The sequence below is a fragment of the Taudactylus pleione genome, unplaced genomic scaffold, assembly GCF_031769625.1.
Source record: "Taudactylus pleione unplaced genomic scaffold, aTauple2 ptg000012l, whole genome shotgun sequence".
Classification (NCBI taxonomy): domain Eukaryota; kingdom Metazoa; phylum Chordata; class Amphibia; order Anura; family Myobatrachidae; genus Taudactylus; species Taudactylus pleione.
The window spans coordinates 17,994,307-18,015,195 of record NW_028284415.1 but is presented as its reverse complement, the minus strand read 5'-3'; the positions used below and the strand labels follow the sequence as shown (position 1 = coordinate 18,015,195).

At 46.3% G+C, this 20,889-nt stretch overlaps 1 protein-coding gene across 1 annotated transcript in view; it reads left to right on the top strand.

The window, feature by feature from the left end:
- CFAP52 (cilia and flagella associated protein 52) overlaps positions 1–20,889 on the top strand; it is a 74,447-nt gene that overhangs the window by 14,073 nt on the left and 39,485 nt on the right. The window contains exons 2-4 of the mRNA XM_088468464.1: positions 14,503–14,702; positions 16,216–16,352; positions 18,748–18,876. Coding sequence (XP_088324590.1) covers positions 14,503–14,702; positions 16,216–16,352; positions 18,748–18,876 — 466 coding nt within the window. The remainder of the gene's footprint in view (positions 1–14,502; positions 14,703–16,215; positions 16,353–18,747; positions 18,877–20,889) is intronic.

Sequence of the window (20,889 nt, the reverse complement as noted above, 5' to 3'; positions counted from 1 at the left end):
TCTTTTTGAATATGATGCCACAAGCTTGGCACACCTATCTTTGGGCAGTTTCACCCATTTCTCTTTGCAGCACCTCTCAAGCTCCATCAGGCTGGATGGGAAGCGTCGGTGCACAGCCATTTTCAGATCTCTTCAGAGATGTTCAATTGGATTCAAGTCTGGGCTCTGGCTGGGACACGCAAGGACATTCACAAAGTTGTCCTGAAGCCACTCCTTTGATATCTTGCCGTGAATACTTATGTACATTTGATTTCTTATTGGGTTTTTTTAATTAAATTTGGAAAAATCTCAAAAAACTTTTTACATGTTGTCATTATGGGGTATTGTGTGTAGAATTTTGAGGACAAAAATGAATTTATTCCATTTCAGAATAAGGCTGTAACAATATGTGGAAAAAATGAAGCACTGTGAATACTTTCCGGATGCACTGTATATTTAACTGTTAGAAATATCTTTAAAGAAAGGAGGATGTGATGTTAGTAACATCACATCCTCTTTTCTTTAAAGATAAGACCTGACTACTTCAGTGCTACAACACACCAATTTATATCATATATCCTGGAAGTTGCAGTAGACTCCCGAATTTTCGGGGAGCTCCTCGTAATCCCGTAATAGTATCCAGATCTGCAACATCCCACCCATTTCCTACTGAAGTGAATTGCAGCTCCGTATGGAGGGGCTGAGACTAAATTACTCAAAAACACATAATTTAGCCGGGGCTTAATGATATAGTAACCCGGCCCCGCTCCCCAAAGTGCCCAGCTGTGTCTGCTCTCTGGGCATCTCCCGGGGAGCAGATAAAAAAAGTCGGTAGGTATTAAGAACATCATCTAGCATATTTCGATAACATCTGCAAATTTCTCTTTTGGGTCTCTAATACATAGTCTATGTTTCATCAACCATGTTAGATCTTTCGTGAGACATGGTTTGTTTACTGTTATCACGATTATCATAGATGTCAGATGAAGGAAATTATTCAGTCATGTTGTCTTCATTGAGGTATTAAATCTACCCCTATTCAGTCTGACTAATGTTGAATCATGCGTTTTAAGCAGTTCATCATGTATTAGAAGATTTGCTGTAATCCTCCTTCCTAACAGCATTTGCGCTGGAGGAAGTCCATTTGCTTTCTTCATTAGGTTTATTTTCAGTTTTTTACTGAACTTTCTACCAATCTATTCTACAATGGATAGTTAGGACTTCACATACTTTGAACAACAGCCATCCCGCTGATTGGCTAAGAGACAGAGCACCCACAGTCTGTTCCCATGGTAGCGACTGCTGATTGGCTGACGGGGCAAGTACAGGAACATGTGGGTCCTGTCACATTTGGGAGCAGCGCTATATATACAGTATTTACATATAGCGCTGCCATGTCCGGCTGGTTTATTTTCTTACCCATGGATGCCTACTACTGGAGAAGAGGACAGATCTCCGCCTGGGATGCCTACTGGACAAGGGGACCGACTGGCGCCAGGGAGTAGGTAAGTATGTAGTGTGAGTGAGTTAATGTGTAATAACATAATAAAACATTTGGTGTATTGTGTACTGTCAATATTTTAATATTTACTTTATCTCTGGACTATAGATACCAGCGGGCCTTAATCCCCAGCCTTGCTGGCACTTGTGGTTCTCCAATAATATTTTATGGAATACTGTCCCTCAAAAAAAAACACATTTTTTTTTTTAAATAAAATTGTGTTTAGTAAGTTATATATATATATATATATATATATATATATATATATATATAGATGTCCTTGACCTAATTCAGTGATAAAAAAAAAGCCTGACAACTTCTGAGCGTTTTTTGGGAAATATATTAGCCAGTTAATAGGCTACATGGGCCTGGGGCTATGAATGTTCAGTGGCCTGTATTAAGGAGGGGAGAATCTGTGACCAGTGTTGTGTGGGTGTGGCCAGAGCCATGTGGGTGTGTACACTCCCTACACTCACAGCCCCACTTTCTCCGTAAGTACATAAAAATAGGAAAATTCAGCTTGGTATAATGAAGAAGTCTTATCCTCAGGTAGACCACCATTTTAAATCCTGTAAAAATACGTTCCTCGTGGATAGATTGGACTATACATTACTGTTGTATTCCTACTGATGTCTTGTAATTTTTTGACCAACATGCTACATTGTTGATTGCAGTTTTACAATAAAAATGTTTTAAAAAAAAAAATAGGAAAATTGCAGAATTTTGAAAAAAAACAAAAACATTTAATAGTTAAGATTTATGACCAACTATTTGATGCAGCTGGTCATCACCATGCTGCCTTGATGATAGGCCTATTTTTATGTGGAGGCCTGGAGCTGTAGCTCCATCCCATCCCATTGTTAAGGCTGGTATCCACTACTAGATATACAAACGAGAGCACGATTACGACATTGCAATTGTCTAGACTGAACGTTCACTCGTTCATCATCCCCGCACATGCTGAACCTAACGGGATCATCAGGTTGACCAGCATGTATGGGTGATGATAGATGTCGGAAGTGACCAGCGCGCACACGCATTGCTGGTTGCTTCCGACAAAAACATGCCGGATGCATGCGTGATTTGCAAGCGATTGCAAAATAACAATGTTGTTATCGTGCAATCGCTTGCTAAAATCGCCTAGTGGATACCCCCCTTTAATCTCAAAGCCGTAACTAGACATTTTGGTGCCCTGTGAGAGAAAGAGCATCGGTGCAACCCCTCTCCCCCCCCCCCCCCCCCCCAAAAAAAAAAGGGACATGATTTTTAGTTTTACTTCTCCAATATCTGTTATGCTGGGTTTACTGTGTGCATGGAATAACTGCTCCAGCCAGAGGGCACAGACTTATGGACTGACTGTTGTCACGGCACACACTCTTATGGTGCGTACACACTAGACGATATGCTCCCTGAGCGATATCGTCTAGTGTGTCCCCGGCAGGGTGTGCTCAATGTCGTTCATGATATTGAGCACACCCGCTGAACGATATCATTAACAATATCGTTCAGCGCCGGGCTCTCTTCCCCCATTCTTCAACATGCAGTTACCTGACGACATCATCAGGTTGGCCTGCATGTTAACCCGATGAACGATGATGACGAACGACCCGCGGGAATGCGCGTCGCCGTTATCGTTCATCGTTTTTGTGATAAAAATGGACGATACAGTGGACGACTGAACGATAACTATATCGTTATCGTTCAGTCGTCCACTTTAATCGCCCAGTGTACAGTATGTAGTCTCTGTAACCTCAGCACATATGCATACACACACCCATGTAGTCCCAGCACACATCATGTAGTCTCAGCACACATGCACACACCCTGCACTCTCAGCACACATGCACACACCCTGCAGTCTCAGCACACATGCACACACCCTGCACTCTCAGCAAACATGCACACACCATGCAGTCTCAGCACACATGCACACACCATGCAGTCTCAGCACACATTATGCACTCTCAGCAGACGGACATGCACACACCATGAACTCTCAGCAAACATGCACACAGCTTACAGTCCCAGCACACATTATGCACTCTCAGCAGACGGACATGCACACACCATGAACTCTCAGCAAACATGCGCATAGCCTACAGTCCCAGCACACATTATGCACTCTCAGCAGACTGACATGCATACACAATACACTCTCAGCACACGTCATGCAGTCTCAGCACATATACACACACCCTGCAGTCCCAGCACACATCATGTAGTCCAAAAAAAAGGGACATGATTTTTAGTTTTACTTCTCCAATATCTGTTATGCTGGGTTTACTGTGTGCATGGAATAACTGCTCCAGCCAGAGGGCACAGACTTATGGACTGACTGTTGTCACGGCACACACTCTTATGGTGCGTACACACTAGACGATATGCTCCCTGAGCGATATCGTCTAGTGTGTCCCCGGCAGGGTGTGCTCAATGTCGTTCATGATATTGAGCACACCCGCTGAACGATATCATTAACAATATCGTTCAGCGCCGGGCTCTCTTCCCCCATTCTTCAACATGCAGTTACCTGACGACATCATCAGGTTGGCCTGCATGTTAACCCGATGAACGATGATGACGAACGACCCGCGGGAATGCGCGTCGCCGTTATCGTTCATCGTTTTTGTGATAAAAATGGACGATAAAGTGGACGACTGAACGATAACTATATCGTTATCGTTCAGTCGTCCACTTTAATCGCCCAGTGTACAGTATGTAGTCTCTGTAACCTCAGCACATATGCATACACACACCCATGTAGTCCCAGCACACATCATGTAGTCTCAGCACACATGCACACACCCTGCACTCTCAGCACACATGCACACACCCTGCAGTCTCAGCACACATGCACACACCCTGCACTCTCAGCAAACATGCACACACCATGCAGTCTCAGCACACATGCACACACCATGCAGTCTCAGCACACATTATGCACTCTCAGCAGACGGACATGCACACACCATGAACTCTCAGCAAACATGCACACAGCTTACAGTCCCAGCACACATTATGCACTCTCAGCAGACGGACATGCACACACCATGAACTCTCAGCAAACATGCGCATAGCCTACAGTCCCAGCACACATTATGCACTCTCAGCAGACTGACATGCATACACAATACACTCTCAGCACACGTCATGCAGTCTCAGCACATATACACACACCCTGCAGTCCCAGCACACATCATGTAGTCCCAGCACACATCATGTAGTCTCAGCACACATGCACACACCATGCACTGTCAGCATGGCCAGATTTAGGTCTGTGGGGGCCCCTGAGCAACAAACATGTGGGGGCCCCTATTAAATATGGAGGAAATGGGGGTATGCGCAATGGGGACCGTATCGCTCGTAAGCGGCACATTGACAAACAGCGATAAGCTAAGCTTAGAGCTGTTTGTTAAATACTGAGAGGACATAATACGTTTAGAGAGTGTCTCATTGTGAAATGGGGCCCATGGGCTCCACATAAAAAAACCCACATGAAACACACAAAAAAAAACACCCAAAGGGAAAAAAAAACACATATAGGCACCCATATGAAATAGTACTCACCAGTGCCGCAATTTATCCACATTACACCGCACATAGTGCCCCTGATTCACATTACACCACATAGTAGTGTCCCTTATTCCTGATATAACACACAGTAGTGCCCCTTTTACACAATGCCCACAGTAGTGTCCCTTATACACAATGCCCACAGTAGTAGTGCCCCTAATACACATAATGCCCAGAGTAGTAGTGCCACTTATACAATGCCCACACTAGTAGTGACCCTTATGCAGTGCCCCCAGTAGTGGTAGTGCCCATTATACAGTGCCCCCAGTAGTGGTGCCTCTTATGCAGTGCCCCCAGTAGTGGTGCCCCTTATGCAGTGCCCCCAGTAGTGGCAGTGCCCACAGTGGTAGGGTCCCTTATGCAGAGCCCACAGTAGTGGTGCCCTTTATGCAGTGCCCCCAAGTAGTAGTGCCCCCAGTAGTGGTGCCCCTTATGCAATGCTCTCAGTAGTCATGCCCCCAGTAGTAATGCCCCTGTGGTAGTGCCCCAATAGTAGTGCCCCCTGTAGTAATGATCCCCCCATAGTAATGTCCCCTGTAGTAGTACCCCCTATAGAAAAGCCACTTACATTAAAAAAATACCACACAATACTTACTTTAAGCCCCGCTCCTGCGTCCGACAGGCTGCTCTTCGGAACTATGGGAGAGACGTCATGACGTCTCTACCATAGTGCACTGCACATTGCAGGAGCCGGAAGCTGAAGCTCAGGAGTGAGCCCCAGCATCCAGGTGCCGTTGGCGCTGTAGAGAAGGAGCCAGGAATCTGCCGGTCACAAAATCTCAGCGGTCGCCCAGCAAATGGAGCCTCCCTGTGGCACTGGGCTGAGGTGGGCCGGAGGAGGTGGAACTGGTTCCGTCTCCCACTTTAACCCCTGGTGGGTGTGGGGGCCCTTTATGTATGGGGGCCCCGGGACGACTGCCCCTGTCGCCCCCCCATTAATCCGGCCTTGACTGTCAGCACACATCATGTAGTCTCAGCACACATGCACACACCCTGCACTCTCAGTGCCTGATTCAGAGCCGCTCGTAAGCGGCAGTACGCTCGTTCCGAGCGATGTTCGCACTTCTGCGCATGGGTACGGTTTATAATCCGCATGCGCGAACCAGTCAGTGCGGCCAAAAATTGTTTGTTCGCTATATAGCGAATGCCTGCTACTTTGAGTGACAGGATGAGGCGTATGTGGGTGGTAACAGGAGAAGGTGCTTGAAAACGGGGAGTGGAATTAAGAACGCAGGCGTGCTTAAAGGTCAAAACGGGCGTTTTATGGGTGTGCATAATTACAGCAGCAGCGTCATTGACCACGTCACTTGGTTGTTTTATAGTCAAAACTGCTCGCAATATAGTGGTAGGAAAAACCAACCACAAGAATAGCGAGCAGTTCATACGCTGTTCGATGTACTCGATTAATCTAATAAATAGCGGACATGACGCATGATGCGAGCGGCCAGGGGGCGTATTTTTCAAATAAACGTCCGCAAGTTTTGTTCGCTCGTTCAGACATGGAGGCGTCAACAGACCGCAAAGAGCGAACGGTTCATTTGAATAGCCACCCCCTTTTTATGAACGAGCGAGCGCTAATTGCGTCCGGCTCTGAATCAGGCCCTCAGCACACATCATGTAGTCTCAACACACATGCACACACCCTGCAGTCCCAGCACACACCCTGTAGTCTCAGCACACATGCACACACCCTGTAGTCTCAGCACACATGCACACACCCTGCAGTCCCAGCACACACCCTGTAGTCTCAGCACACATGCACACACCCTGCACTCTTAGTATATATGCACTCTCTGCACACATGCACACACCCTGCACTCTTAGTATATATGCACTCTCTGCACACATGCACACACCATGTAGTCTCAGCAGACTGACATGCACACACCATGCACTCTCAGCACATATCATGCACTCTCAGCAGACTGACATGCACACACACCATGCAGTTTCAGCACGTATGCAGGGGCGCCGAGAGGGGGGGGAGCGGGTACTATTTACCTGGGCCTGGGCTTCCTGAGGGGCCAGACGTTGGCCCGGGTGTGGCACCACCCCCCTCCATTCTCTCTCCCTCACAGCAACCCAGCACACAGCGTGTGCTGAGCTGCAGTGGGAGACTGCTGTGGCTGCTGAGCAGCAGCCACAGCAGTCTCCTATGCCTGTGGCTGCTGAGCAGCAGCCACAGCAGTCTCCTATGCCTGTGGGGGGGAGCGATCACACTGATCGCGCCCCCCCCTGGCTTTGCCCCGGGCTGAGGAGCTCAAGCGCCCCCCTCCCAGCGGTGCTGCAGAACTGTGTTTTGTTTTTTTGCTCAAGGGGGCGTTGTCAGGACTGCAACTATTTCAGTACATAAAGATAGACTACTTTTGCCAAAGTTCCATTGTGGTCATTGGAGGAGCTATCCTGCTTGCTGGCATGCTTCTCATTCAGGGGATAGAGTGTTAAAGTGATCATCTGTTTCCCAGGTGTCGTCAGGTTGTGGGATTCCTAGATTGCTCATTATTTCAAACCTGATTCCATATGGGTCACATGTTCTGAAACTTCCTATGGATCACAGACCTCTAGTATAAAGCCTGTTACTATGTCTCGGTGTCTGTGCAACGTTGCTTTCAGTTCTTTCTTGGAATCCTGCCAGATCCACGCTGTGCCTGTGGATTGCTGTGGACTTTGTTATATTCCATATGAACTTCTGATGCCAGTTATCCGCTGCACTACAGAGCCCAGCATTCCTATTGTCTAAGTATTGCTTTTTGCTCCATCATTGTGCTTTCATCATTTTGCTGCACTATTTACTTTGCCTGTTGTCTTTCCGTTCCTGTGGATATTGAACTCATCCTTGGCACAGTTGTCAACTGCAACGTTACAGTGTCATCTCCGCATCACGGAGCTCAACCCCATTCCGTACTCTAGCCACACAACAGGGCTCAACCCTGCTACAATCTTCTCCGCATCACGGGGCTCAACCCCGCTCCGAACTCTAGCCACGCTGCAGGGCTCAACCCTGTTCCGGAATCTCATCACACCACAGGGCTCAACCCTGCTTCAATCTTCTCTGCATCACGGGGCTCAACCCCGCTCCGAACCATAGTCACACCGCAGGGCTCAACCCTGTTCCGGAATCTCATCGCCTTACAGGGCTTTACCCTGCTCCGACTTCAATACACCGCAAGGCTTGAGTTTGCTTCATCTCTCACTGCACCGCAGGGCTCGGCCCTGTCCCGGAACAATATTATTCTGCAGGGCTCGCTCTGCTCCGGATTTCCATTACTACAGGATTCTACCCTGGCAAAGGTCCTTAAAGTCATCCTGAGGTGTTAGCCTCATACTGGACTCGGGGTTCCCTACCACGTTAGTTCTTATGTGTCAAAGACTGCATATATATATATATATATATATATATAATTATTTTATTTTTTGGGGGGATTTCCTGCTATACTTATTATTGCATATGTGAACCTCTGTGCTGTGTGAGACTTTATATGAGACTTTGCTGATTATATTTCTTTTGTGAATAAATTCTATTTTACTTTTATTCTGTGCTCAGAGCCGGCCCTAGGCATTCTAAGCAAATGCTTAGGGCGACTTAAATGCCTAGGCACTTTCCAGGGGTCTGTTGCTGCCCCTCTCCGTGACGCTGCCCCCACCCCCTTCGCGACGCTGCCTCTCCCCCTCCACTCCCGTTGCTGCCACGATCGGAGCTCAGCTCCGATCAGGCAGTATAGTAGTCAGCCAGTCAGCTGACTCACTGACTGATTGTGAGCCAGGTCAGAATGAGCTTCTGCACAGAAGCTCATTCGGGCTATTGGCTACAGTAGGAGACAAGATGGCGATGGGAGGGCATGCGCATGCCCAGCCGCGGCCACTCCTCCCTTGGGCCTTTGCGGAGTAGAGCCGTGAGTGAGCTCACAGCTCTGCTTCCATCCAGACTAACCTGCCGGCCAGCCACCTGCATTGACCAGCGCCCAGCCATCAAGATCAGCAGCATTGCCTGCATCAAAAAGTAAGTGTAACCTGCATAGGCAGGCACTGTGGGCAGAGAGCGGGGCTGAGATGTGTCATATATAGATATATATCCCCCCAAAAAACTATATATGTGTGTGTGTGTGTGTGTGTATATATATATATATATATATATATATATATATATATACACACACATATCTATCAAAAGCATTATTTGCAGCACTCAGTGGACTTCAAGGAAATAACCGCAGCACAAGGCTTAATGTTGGTAAAAGTATGTATTGTGCTGTGGTCATTTCCTTGAAGTCCATGGAGTGCTGCGCTTCCGCGTTTGGGGTCAGCTTTGGTCTCTGGATGTGCACCCTCGCCGTTTATATTTTGTGGCGCAGGGCTGTGTCCATATATTATATATATATATATATATGTACACACATGTATGTATATATGTGTGTATACATGTATATGTGTGTGTATACTGTATGTGTATATATATATATATATATATATATATATATATATATATATATATATATGTTTTTCATCGGTTCTTAATACCTGTGATACCTGACACACACATATATATATATATATATTTATAGATACACGGCGGCACTTGAAGACTGTCAAAAAAAGTTTTAATGTGATCCTTCACATAGCACCAACGTTTCGGGGCTCGCATGCCCCTTTGTCAAGGTTGACAGTCTTCAAGTGTCGCTGGTTACCCACTTCTTTATATATATATATATATATATATATATATATATATATATTTATTTACATATACGACATGGGCGGCACTCCTCAGATTTCGAATAAATAAAAACTAATCTCAATGTTTCAGATGCTTGTAATTGCACCTTTCGTGTATATATATATATATATATATATATATATATATATATATATATGCCACCGTAATATTTTTGGCATCCATGTATAAACACTTAGGCCCCCATTTCTCAAAGACGGTAAACACCAGTGCAATTTTTCGTTTAGTATCACTGTGATACAAACTAAATGTACTGGTATTCACCAATACTTAACCCTCTAGCGAGGTCCTGTGAAGTCTTTCTCCTCTATGAGGTCCTTCGATGGGCTGCTGGCTGCCTAAAGCTGCCAGTGACGGGGCTCTGGTGTTATGCACATGTGTGAAGGTCTGTCTGCGCATGTGGACAACACGGGGACCCGGCTGTTCCTGGAAGGCTTCGCTGAAGCCAGAAAGGCACCGCTGGGTCTCCATTGCCGGCAATGGGGGCCGCATCGCTCTCACCATCTAAAAGGTAGCGAGAGCAATGTTTGACAAAAAGCGGTAATCTTTGATTACCACTGTTTGTTAACTCCAGAAACTATGGCATAACCCCTTTAGCTAGCGGTAAAGGGATTATGCTTCTTTGATAAATGGGGGCCTTAGATTGGTGGTGGGATTATCTGCTAGGGGGCACCAGTCAAAATTTTGCCTAGGGCACCAAATTGGCTAGGGCCGGCTCTGCCTGTGCTACTGAGTTTCATGAAAAGGGCATTCCTAAGACCACCCCAGTTTATTGTGCCTAGTAGGCCTGCCTCCCTCCAGGAGTTCCAAGTGTCGACAGGCGTGACCACGCCTCCCACGATTAGGCCATACCCCCTCTTCACCTGGGCCCGCCATGGCTCTCTACGCCCTGCACGTATGCACACAACATACAGTCTTTGCACACATGCACACAACATGCAGTCTCAGTAAACTAACATAGACACATAGGAAGGCCCAGCACACATACATACATACATACATACATACATACATACATACATACATACATACACACACACATGTAGCCTCAGCACATGCATATACACATGATAGAATTTATCAGCAGGGGGAAACAGCAACACTGCTGGGGAGCTGCTGTAGTCAGTACTTACCATCAGCGCTGCCTTGTCTCTGCATGCAGGAGAAAAGAGAGGTGGCCAGACTGGGCCCACTGAAGAGAGACATGCGGGAAACGTAGTCCCTACTACCTCTGTGACACTGGAAGGGACTAACTAGGGTGCTGTTTGTGCTGTATTGTAGTGCTGTAGGATGCTCAATTTAATGTAATGTAGTCCCTGGAATGATCTTAGCACTTTTTGGTGGTAAGCAGACTGGCCAGTATACTTGTGGCGGTGACTGAGATACTCTCTTTATGGGGGCCCCATTGCAAAGTTTACAAGCCCCCCCCCCCCCTCCCCATCTCTCCCGGTGCAAATTATTTTACAGCTTATCCATTTTTATTGTAAATGATCTAATATCTGCCTACTTAGCTGACATGTAGGCTTAAATTAATGGTGATTAGCATATAGTAAGCATTATAATTGGAAAAATACGTGTCAAATATTATTTAGTCTCCCTAATACTAAGGGCCATATCCAATTAGCCCCGAACACTGGCCCTGATTCAGAGCCGGACGCTCTGACAGAGCGCTCGCTCTGAATCAGGGCCGGCCCTCTGGTTTTTTAGAGTGGCCCCCTGGCCACTCGCATAGCTGTGGGTGACCACCCACAGGTATAGCGAGCGGCCAAAAAGATGGAAAGACCATCGGGCTTGCGACGAGACCCTTGTGGTAGGGTCTCGTTGCCGCAGGCCCTGGAGTGCTTTTGGCTCTATCAGATGTCAGTGGGGCCGGTCCCAGACACTTGTGATGTCAGTGGGGCCGGTCCCAGACAGTAGGCGTCCCCATGGGAACGCCTCCATCTGGGCAGCAACGCCCCTGGCACGCCCAACAAAGGGGGAGTGCTGTCACTCAACAGCACGCCCCCTTTGTAGCGAGACCCATAGCGACGGCTTGCCCGTCGCTATGCGGGTCTCGCGCATGCGCACGACAGAGCCGGCTCCCTCGTGCGCATGCGCACTTGGCCAACATCAACCCGCTTGCGAGCGCTCGCGAGCGGGTCTGAATCAAGCCCACTGTACGGGCGCTAACTGATCCCCGATTTTCGGCAATATTTTTTTTCTCCCTATCCTATTATTTCGAGCGAAGTAATAGGATAGTTTGCCCGTTAACACATAGGAGCCGCGATAAGCTCGCGGACCTATCTGCTCTCGCCCTTTTTTGGGCGAAAAAACGGAAGTTATCGTGGATTATTTTTTGGGACACATCAGGTCCCGAAAAAAAAACCCTGATAAGTGCCGTTGTCAGGCCGACTTCGGGGCTAATTGGACAGCTCCGAGCGAGCCCCGGGTGAGCTAATTAACCGCAGAAATTTACTGCGGCTAATTGGATATGGCCCTAAATGTTTATAATATAACATGGTATGCCCTTCAGCAACACTCAGAGACGGCCTGGGCCCTATAGTAGCCCCATTCTCTGCACCTGCTGTCTGAGATCTATTGCAAAATTAGACAGGTGTGTAGGCATATATTGGGTGTTCAATCTGCATCCACGTCTCCAGTAGGATGTGTCTACACAGTCTGGTCTGAAGTTGGACCCTTAGAGGATTGGACAAGTGTGTATCATCTTAAATTATGCAATGTCATATCAGATTAATAATTTGCTTTATCCATTGTTTCTAAATTAAAAACTGCAGATTAAATGGAGGGAGATGTCTGAAGGGGTAAGGGTGGCAAGCCAAAATTCTGTTATATAAATCCTTACCTGAAGATGTTATTCTGATTCTTTTTCTGAAGATGTTTCTGTTCAGGACCTTATTGGGAGATATAATCCAAAACTCATATCAGTAGTTGTTATCCAAAGTTGCCTACATAAAGCAGGAACTACTCAGAGACAAAATGTCACCACAAAATGGCTGCCAGTAGCAGGGCATTCTTTATATAGGGCTGTGACCTGCATTGTGACATCACAATGCATGCAGGCAGCAGCTAGAGATGGCTGTAGCTTGGATCAGCTCTGGGCCCAGAAGCCCTGCAGTAGTACTCTGGTGAGAATAGAAAAGCCGGGGCTCAGGAGATGGCAGTGTAACTCAGTGTGGGAGAGGGGCCAGCGCAGAGAGAGGGGCCTGGGCCCCGTAGCAGCTGCACTCTCCACACCTACTATAGCTACGCCCTTATAGCTACACCCGGGTTGCTGTTTGTGCTGTATGTCAGGCACAAAGATGCTTTCTGTATTGTATGGCTGTCAAGTTGGCTCTTTGCTAGCACCATTTATGTTTGTGTTGGGGCGCCTACAGTTTAAATTTCAATGAGGCCACTCTCAGTATTTTATCCAGGGCCACTTTAAGTTCCCAATCCACTCCTGGCTGCAATGGTTTTAAACTGACAATTACAACTAGTTTCATATAGTTAGAATTGCCAGGCCTATGCAGAAGCAAATTTAAAAAATGGTCCCGCTGGAGGGCTTTTTGGGTGGCTTTTTTGCCACCGCTCATATAAAAAGAACATGATCAGGAAATTATTAAAAATGGCTTAATAAATATAAATACCTAATATAACCAGTACGAGACAGAACTGATCTCTCTCTCCCGCCTCATGTTAAGGTACCTGTCTCTTCTGGTAGCAGCTCTCTGGTTTTGTGTTCTGACTGAGCACTGGTACGGATTGGTACGATATTGCTGCTATATCATACCGTGTATGGGCATGATATCGGATAGTGCGCGCACCAGTGGGATTCAGTTGATCTGGGGTTGCGATGTGCGATAACATTCAGCACTATGCGGGGGGGGGGGTGCTGGCATATCGGGCGGTCGGCCACCCGATCGCACCGTGTGCGGGGACCGCCCACTGTGTCGGCCGTCGGATCCCCCGTTGCGTCGCAGGGAGCATATCGCACCGCGTATGGGCGGCTGTAGTAACAGTGAAGCAGATGCAGTTGCATTCAGTTACCAGTGATGAAATGAATCATATTTGTATGAGATAAATTAGGTAGTTTATTTACTTTTACTTATTTACATGTTCCAGTTTTACATACAGAACCTCACTTAGGGCCTGATTCAGACCCGCTCGGGAGCGCTGAGCGCTCGCAAGCGGATCGATGGTGCCCTAGTGCGCATGTGCACGACGGAGGGAGCTCCGTCGTGCGCATGCGCGAGACCCGCATAGCGACGGCCAGCCATCGCTATGGGTCTCGCACCAAAGGGGGCGTGCTGTCGATGGTGAGTGACAGCACGTCCCCTTTGGTGGGCGTGCCGGGGAACGCGGGCGTGGGCGTGCCATGGGAACGCCTACCGTCTGGGTCCGGCCCCACTGACATCACTAGTGATGTCAGTGGGAGTGCTTTTGGCTCTAATAGAGCCAAAAGCGCTCCAGGGCTTGCGGCAGCGAGACCCTACCGCAGGGTCTCGTCACAAGCCCGACCATCATTTTGGCCGCTCGCATAAGCTGTGGGTGGTCACCCACAGCTATGCGAGCGGCCAAGAGGCCGCTCCAATTTTAGGTAGGAGGGCCCTGATTCAGAGCGAGCGCTCTGGTCAGAGCGTCCGGCTCTGAATTAGGCCCTTAGTTACATATCACAGTGTTCTTATTGTTGTTTGTAAGGCATCACTGTGCTCTGGAGTAACATTTATTTCTTTTCTTTCAGGACATGTGTCATCTGGACTGATCAGCCACCCTGACAGGGAACATCTCATTTACCCTTTGGGATGCACAGTGATCATTGAGAACCTTAATAAGCATAAGCAACAATTCCTGCATGGCCACACAAACAATGTATCCTGTGTGGCTGTCTCCAGGACTGGGAAATACATAGCATCGGGGCAAGTCACATATATGGGATTCAAGGTCAGTGTACTATAAATAAATGCAATAATATATCTCCTGTGCTCTACTCCCAAGATGCAGCAATATTTCAAAATGGAGATCACCCAGTCCAAACAGTAATCATATATCAAACAATAAATTAAACATTGCGCTTCTCAATTAGGGTATTCAATACGTATGGTGCGCTTAATGAATCATCTTATAGTAGTTAGTCATCCTCTTCTCATGGAACAATTTCTCCAAGTAGAATCGGAATCGGAAAAAGTACTCATGCATATACAGGTTGAGTCTCCCATATCCAAATATTCCGAAATACGGAATATTCCGAATTACGGAATCATTTTGGCATGACTGAGATAATAAAACCTTTGATTTTTGATGGTTCAATGTACACAAACTTTGTCTAAGGCACAAATTATTAAAAATATGGTATACAATTACCTTCAGGCTGTGTGTATAGGGTGTAAATGAAACATAAATTTATTTCATGTATGTACACAAACTTTGCTTGAGCCACAAAATTATTGAAAATATTGTATAAAATGAGCTGCAGGCTATGTGTATAAGGTGCATATAACACATATATGCATTCTGTGTGTATATTGGGATCCCATTCCCAAGATATTTCATTATGATATGCAATTATTCCAAAATACGGAATATTCCGTTATCCAAAATACCCCTGGTCCCAAGCATTTTGGATATGGGAGACTCAACCTGTATTTAGCATAAAGTTGGTTTATAATCAATGGTTAATCACATCTAAGGTAAGGGTAATCCTGCTCATTTGTTCCTTATTCTCTGCATACCAAGTAATCCAGTAACACGGTTTCCGGGAGAAGGAGGTGTAGATGCAGGGAGGAGGGTGCCCGTGCTCCAGTGGCAGACAAGTATACGACGGTAAGAGAGTGAAGTCTTCAACTACACAGCCCGTATCAGGCAAAGAGTTGATGTGTTTGTCAGCTACGGAGGCGGTGCTCCGGGTGTCTGCCAAGGAAGTACTCTGTCTGTGGTGCCTACTGGCTTTGTAACCTCCAGTGCCTAAGTAATCAGTATGTCCATAGAAAGAGAAAGACTAACTATAAGACGATTTATTAAGCGCACCATACGTATTGAATACCCTAATTAAGATGTGCAGTGTGCTATAAATGCCTGTCATATTTCAGTTCTTCTCACATATTCTATGATTATGCACATTAGGAGTAAAAAAAAGATACCTTATCTATACAACTCTGCAGGGAGCTGCTCTGTGACCTAGGTCTGTTTACCAAAGTAAAATAATACTGTTACCACTAGGGTTCTTTCTGAGACAGCAGACGCTATGGGGTCAGTCCAATTACCCATGAAGGGGGCGAGTATAGCGGCCCACCATCCTTTTTCTACAGTAGCTGAAATACTTCTTGAGACTTGTAAACAAACATTTAGCAAAGCCCAATTAGGAAATTGCTCCACTTAGCATGGCCCACATCACTTTCATTTTACGATATTTCACCTGTAAATAATGAATGACATATCTTCATATTTTAAATTTTAGGCAGACGTTTTGTTATGGGACTATGCTAAGAAAGAGTCATGTGGCAAGCTGAGCCTACACAAAGTAAAGGTGGAGGCACTAGCCTTCTCATCCAATGATCGATACCTGGTGTCAGTCGGAGGGCAGGATGATGGCAGGTACGTAAAGCCACTTACGTATTACAAATTAGATTTGCAACATACTTGCCTACTATAAAAATCTCCTTTCCGTGAGATTGGGGGGTGGGTGGCGGGATAGACGCTGAGAGCCATTTAAACCTCGCCCCCCTCCTGGCAAAATGCAGCAAATTGCATGTATATGAATAGGGGAATTGAGCAAAATGACGTGATTAGCATACAATCATATCACTACTGTAGGTCCCTCTTCACCGACAACTATTCCAGGTATTTTTCTCCCCATCCTGACCACTTCATTGCGAAGTGAGAGGGAAGCGGGAGCAGTAGCCACTCTTCCGGGAGCCATGGGGATTATTGGGAGTCTCCTGCAGTTTCCGGTACTCTAATCAAAGACAACTATTTTTTTGGCTGAATTTAAGCTGGATTGACGGGTGCGACCGGTCTAACGATTGGTAAGTGTATACACTTACGATGTGCCGGGCTTTACAGCTCAGTTGGGTGGGCATTTAAATTTGCCCAGCTACACAGCATTGCCGGGCTTTACAGCTCAACTGGGTGGGCATTTAAATTTGCCCACACAGTTGAGCTGTCAATCACCGCCGGGTCCCTGCAGCATGTGTATGGGCGATCGGTGGGTCGCCCGTACACACCAGCAGTTGACCAATATATCTTTCAGATGTATCGGCCATCTGCTGTGCTGCACAGCCAATCAGAAATATCTGTGAACGACGTTGTTCACAAACATCCGCTGTACACACACGGTGATGCACTATAGCATACGTGCACACAGGAGGGTTTCTGAGTACCCAGAAACCCCCCTTGATGGACCAAATTTGTTTTTCAGTGACAGAGACAGTCTTGTCTTCGTCTCTGCACAGGCCGTGAGCGCGACGGAGCTGCCGCAACTCCACAGACAGAGAACTCTTATTGTCAGAGCTCTCTGCAAAGGATACAGGTATTGCCAAGGGAGCTGCTACACATGCTGAGCAGCAGCACCGCTCACATGTGCTCCGGCGGTCACCCTCCTCAGCCCTCGGTAAGTATGCTGATGTTTATATGTGTGTGTGTGTGTGTATGTATGTATGTATGCTTCTGTGTGTGTGTGCTCCATCCACAGGCCACTCTAGGTTTTGGGCCTTTCAGCCTGGTAGTAGGCTAATTAGGGCTTACAGCTGGAACTGGCTAATATAAGTTGTGTTCAGTTGTAGCTGAGTGTCAACCAGCTGGGGAAGTAGGCATGCAGTCTAGCATGTCCAGAGGCACTGTTATGACAACCTTGTAAGTACTGTGCACGTGCTGTTGTTGACGGTGTGGGCAGTAAGCCATACCGTCCTGGTAGTGAGGGTACCTACTGTTTAGTTATTGCCCAGACGGGCTACGATATTGGTTTATTATTTGTTATATTTATTTGGCACAATAAAGACTGGTGCCGACCAGTTTGTACGAGAACCCCAGACTTGTGTCCTGTTTCTACGGCTGCTGTGTGTGTAAAGAGAGAGTCCATCTACCCTAAGAGAGGGACCCCTATCCCGACTGTGTCACAGTATGTATGTATGCTGTGTATAAGTATGCTTCTGTGTGTGTGTGTGTGTGTGTATGTATGTATGAATGTATGCATGCTGTATGTATGTATGCTGTGCGTAAGTATGCTTATAAATATTATGTGTGTATGTATGCTACGTGTGTGTGTGTATGTATGCTTGTGTGTGTATGTTTATATACATAGATAACACCCCCTTAAAAATCCTTTGTTTGCCACTGTAGATATATCACCCGTTCAATGCGCTATATCCATCAGTGTGTACCCAGCTTTAGCTTAATCATGAGGGTGAGACGTAACTTAGGCTGGGTACATACTGACAGATACATTGGCCGATCAATTGATCGCCCAATGTATCTGCTGCCCGTGGTGCAGTGTGTACCCGCGATATGTCATTGGCTGTGCTGCACAGCCAATGGACAGATATGTTTGCAGACCGCCCGCACACACAGCGGCAGCCATGAGGAGGGGGGCGGAACACGCCCCCGACCCGCCCACCGGTCCTGCCAGCTGGGACCGGAGGGCACAAGCAGATGTTGGTCGTTCAGTGTGTATGAACGACCATCATCTGCAGATATATCTGTCAGGTGTGTACCCACCTTTACAAATTTATTAGGAATAAGTAACGTCATAAATTGCTTTAGTGTGGTCTTTGCTTACCTTATAGACTGCATTCTCCTAAATATTTATTTAGCCTACAAAGTGGCTACCTTCACTGTAGGTACATTTTAAGTCCACTCCTTTTTAATGCTTGTCTTACATCATTTATACCTTTTGCATGTATACGAAGAGGAGATAAGATTAAGATGATTAAAATGTCATACTTACAAAAACAGGTTTTTACTTTCCTCCACTTGAGCTGTATTTATTTCACAGTATTGTCCTTTGGAATGTGGCAACAAGAGAAGCCATTTGTGGTAGCCCGGCCTCATCTCTCACCGTAGGACACGTCCTGGCTGTGTCCTTTGCCAACAACAGTGATGATATCTTTATGACAGGAGGAAAGTAAGTAAGCCTTTTATTTAGACTGTAAAGCAGAGGTTCCATGACTAAGCCCAGATGGTTAAATGATCAAATTGACTGAGGTACTAATTAAGCCACCTATGGCCAAGCATGAATATCCTTAAAACCTGGACTGTTAGGGTGACTTGAGGACAGAGTTTGGGAACCTTTGCTGTAAAGGATGACCTGTTGGGCCATACTTATCTTAATGGAACAGTTAAGTTAAAACACTGTATATGTAAATCCAATGTAAAAAGACACATTAAAACCACTGCAGATGTAAATGTAATATGTTCTTAAATTATGAGTGGGGCTAAAGCTTGTATAAAACATTTAGAATTTATGAAGGATGATGTTGAATGCATGTCTTTATACTACACCTACTGTACAACTAATTACGTAATATTGTTCTATGCAATCTATTGTCTGTTGCAATTAGCCCCGTACAGCTGAAAGATGTTTCCTGCCAGGGCCGTAGCTAGGGTAGTGCGGCCGGTGCCATCGTACAGGGCACCACAGGTCAGTGGGCGCTGGTTGGGCCTACCAAATTTCTATTTATTATCATTCTAGTTTGTAGCTTCCTCTTATTTCATCCCCAGCATCTCCTGGCCTCTCCTATACTTTCCCTGGCCCTTCCCCATGAAGCCATGGCCCTTTTTTGGGTGCATTATGTCCCTTTGAAAAATGAGGGGGGCGCCAATGCTCTTCTGGCACAGGGCACCAAAAAGTCTAGTTACGGCTCTGCTCCCTGCAGTATCCTTTCATAGGTTTTCTGCATACCCACCACATTCGGAGGTCTACAAAGCGAGATAACACCGTGGCCACACACCCGCAAACCATTTTTAGGATAAAAATGCCATTGTTTGTGCAATAATACATCCCAACCCCTGCATAGCTGGAAAAAACTCACCCAGGTGGTTGTGAGGCAGGGACGGACTGGGGCTGTAGATCAGCCCTGGCAGTCTGCCCTGTGTGCGCTGGCTCGTGAAGGGGCGTGGTTATTTCAAGGGGGCGTGTCGTGAGTCACGGGGGCCTGGCCTCGCAGCATGCCCGTGTCTCTTACCGGCCGAGCACAGCGCATCGGCCCATCACTGCCGCCACCCCTTCTGTCCCCCTGAACTCATAGTGAATCCGGAGGCGGGGGACACTTCCTCCCTCCTCTAGCCGACCCTGAGGCCATCGGCCCTTCTGGCATTTGACAGAAGTCTGGTCAGTCTGGCCCTGATGGGAGGTATGTTACTGGTGTGAAAATAAAAAAAATAGGCTCCTTTCCTCCTAAACGTTATCTTAAAATGTTTTTATGTAAAGCAAATTACATTTTACATTTATTGGTCCTTTATTTCAGAACTAATGACTGTCTAGCTAGCCCGGTAGCTTTTAATTTACATAATTCAAACTCAGAAGGCACACTGATATAAGGTACTGTCTTACCTTATTTGAAAAACCAAATACAGTATATGAATGGATTTTGTGGCCTGAGCATAATTTAAGTCACTTGATTTTCCTGATTTTTAATTAAAAAAATGATGCAAGCAAAGTGTGGCCAGCTTTTGTAACCTACTATGTTTTCATCTACCAACATATGGGATATATGCATGCTCCTCAACAGCCTCATTGTGGGGGGGATCCAAAAAAATGGGAAAAAATGTATTGCAATGGGGCTTGACTATGGTGGAGTGTAGTTGAGTGGATCCCAGGCGTGGCTACTGCATAGTGGCATGGCTTTGATTTTGAAGCTAGGTACAATTTTTTCCTGATTGATGTGAAAGTAGCAATTTTTAAACACCCCTACCTTAGAAAATAGGCTGCATGTTATATGGAATTTATTTGATATATTGATATTAAATAGATCTGAGTTCTTCTGCATTTAACAGGAATTAGCAAAACACTGGAAGACTAGAAGGCAGAACTGGATTAACTTTAGGGCATCAAGGGAACGGGGCCACCAAAGAAATGTTCTGTTGCCGGATTTACCATGGACCGTATGGTGCAAAACTGCAAATGATGCATCTGAAC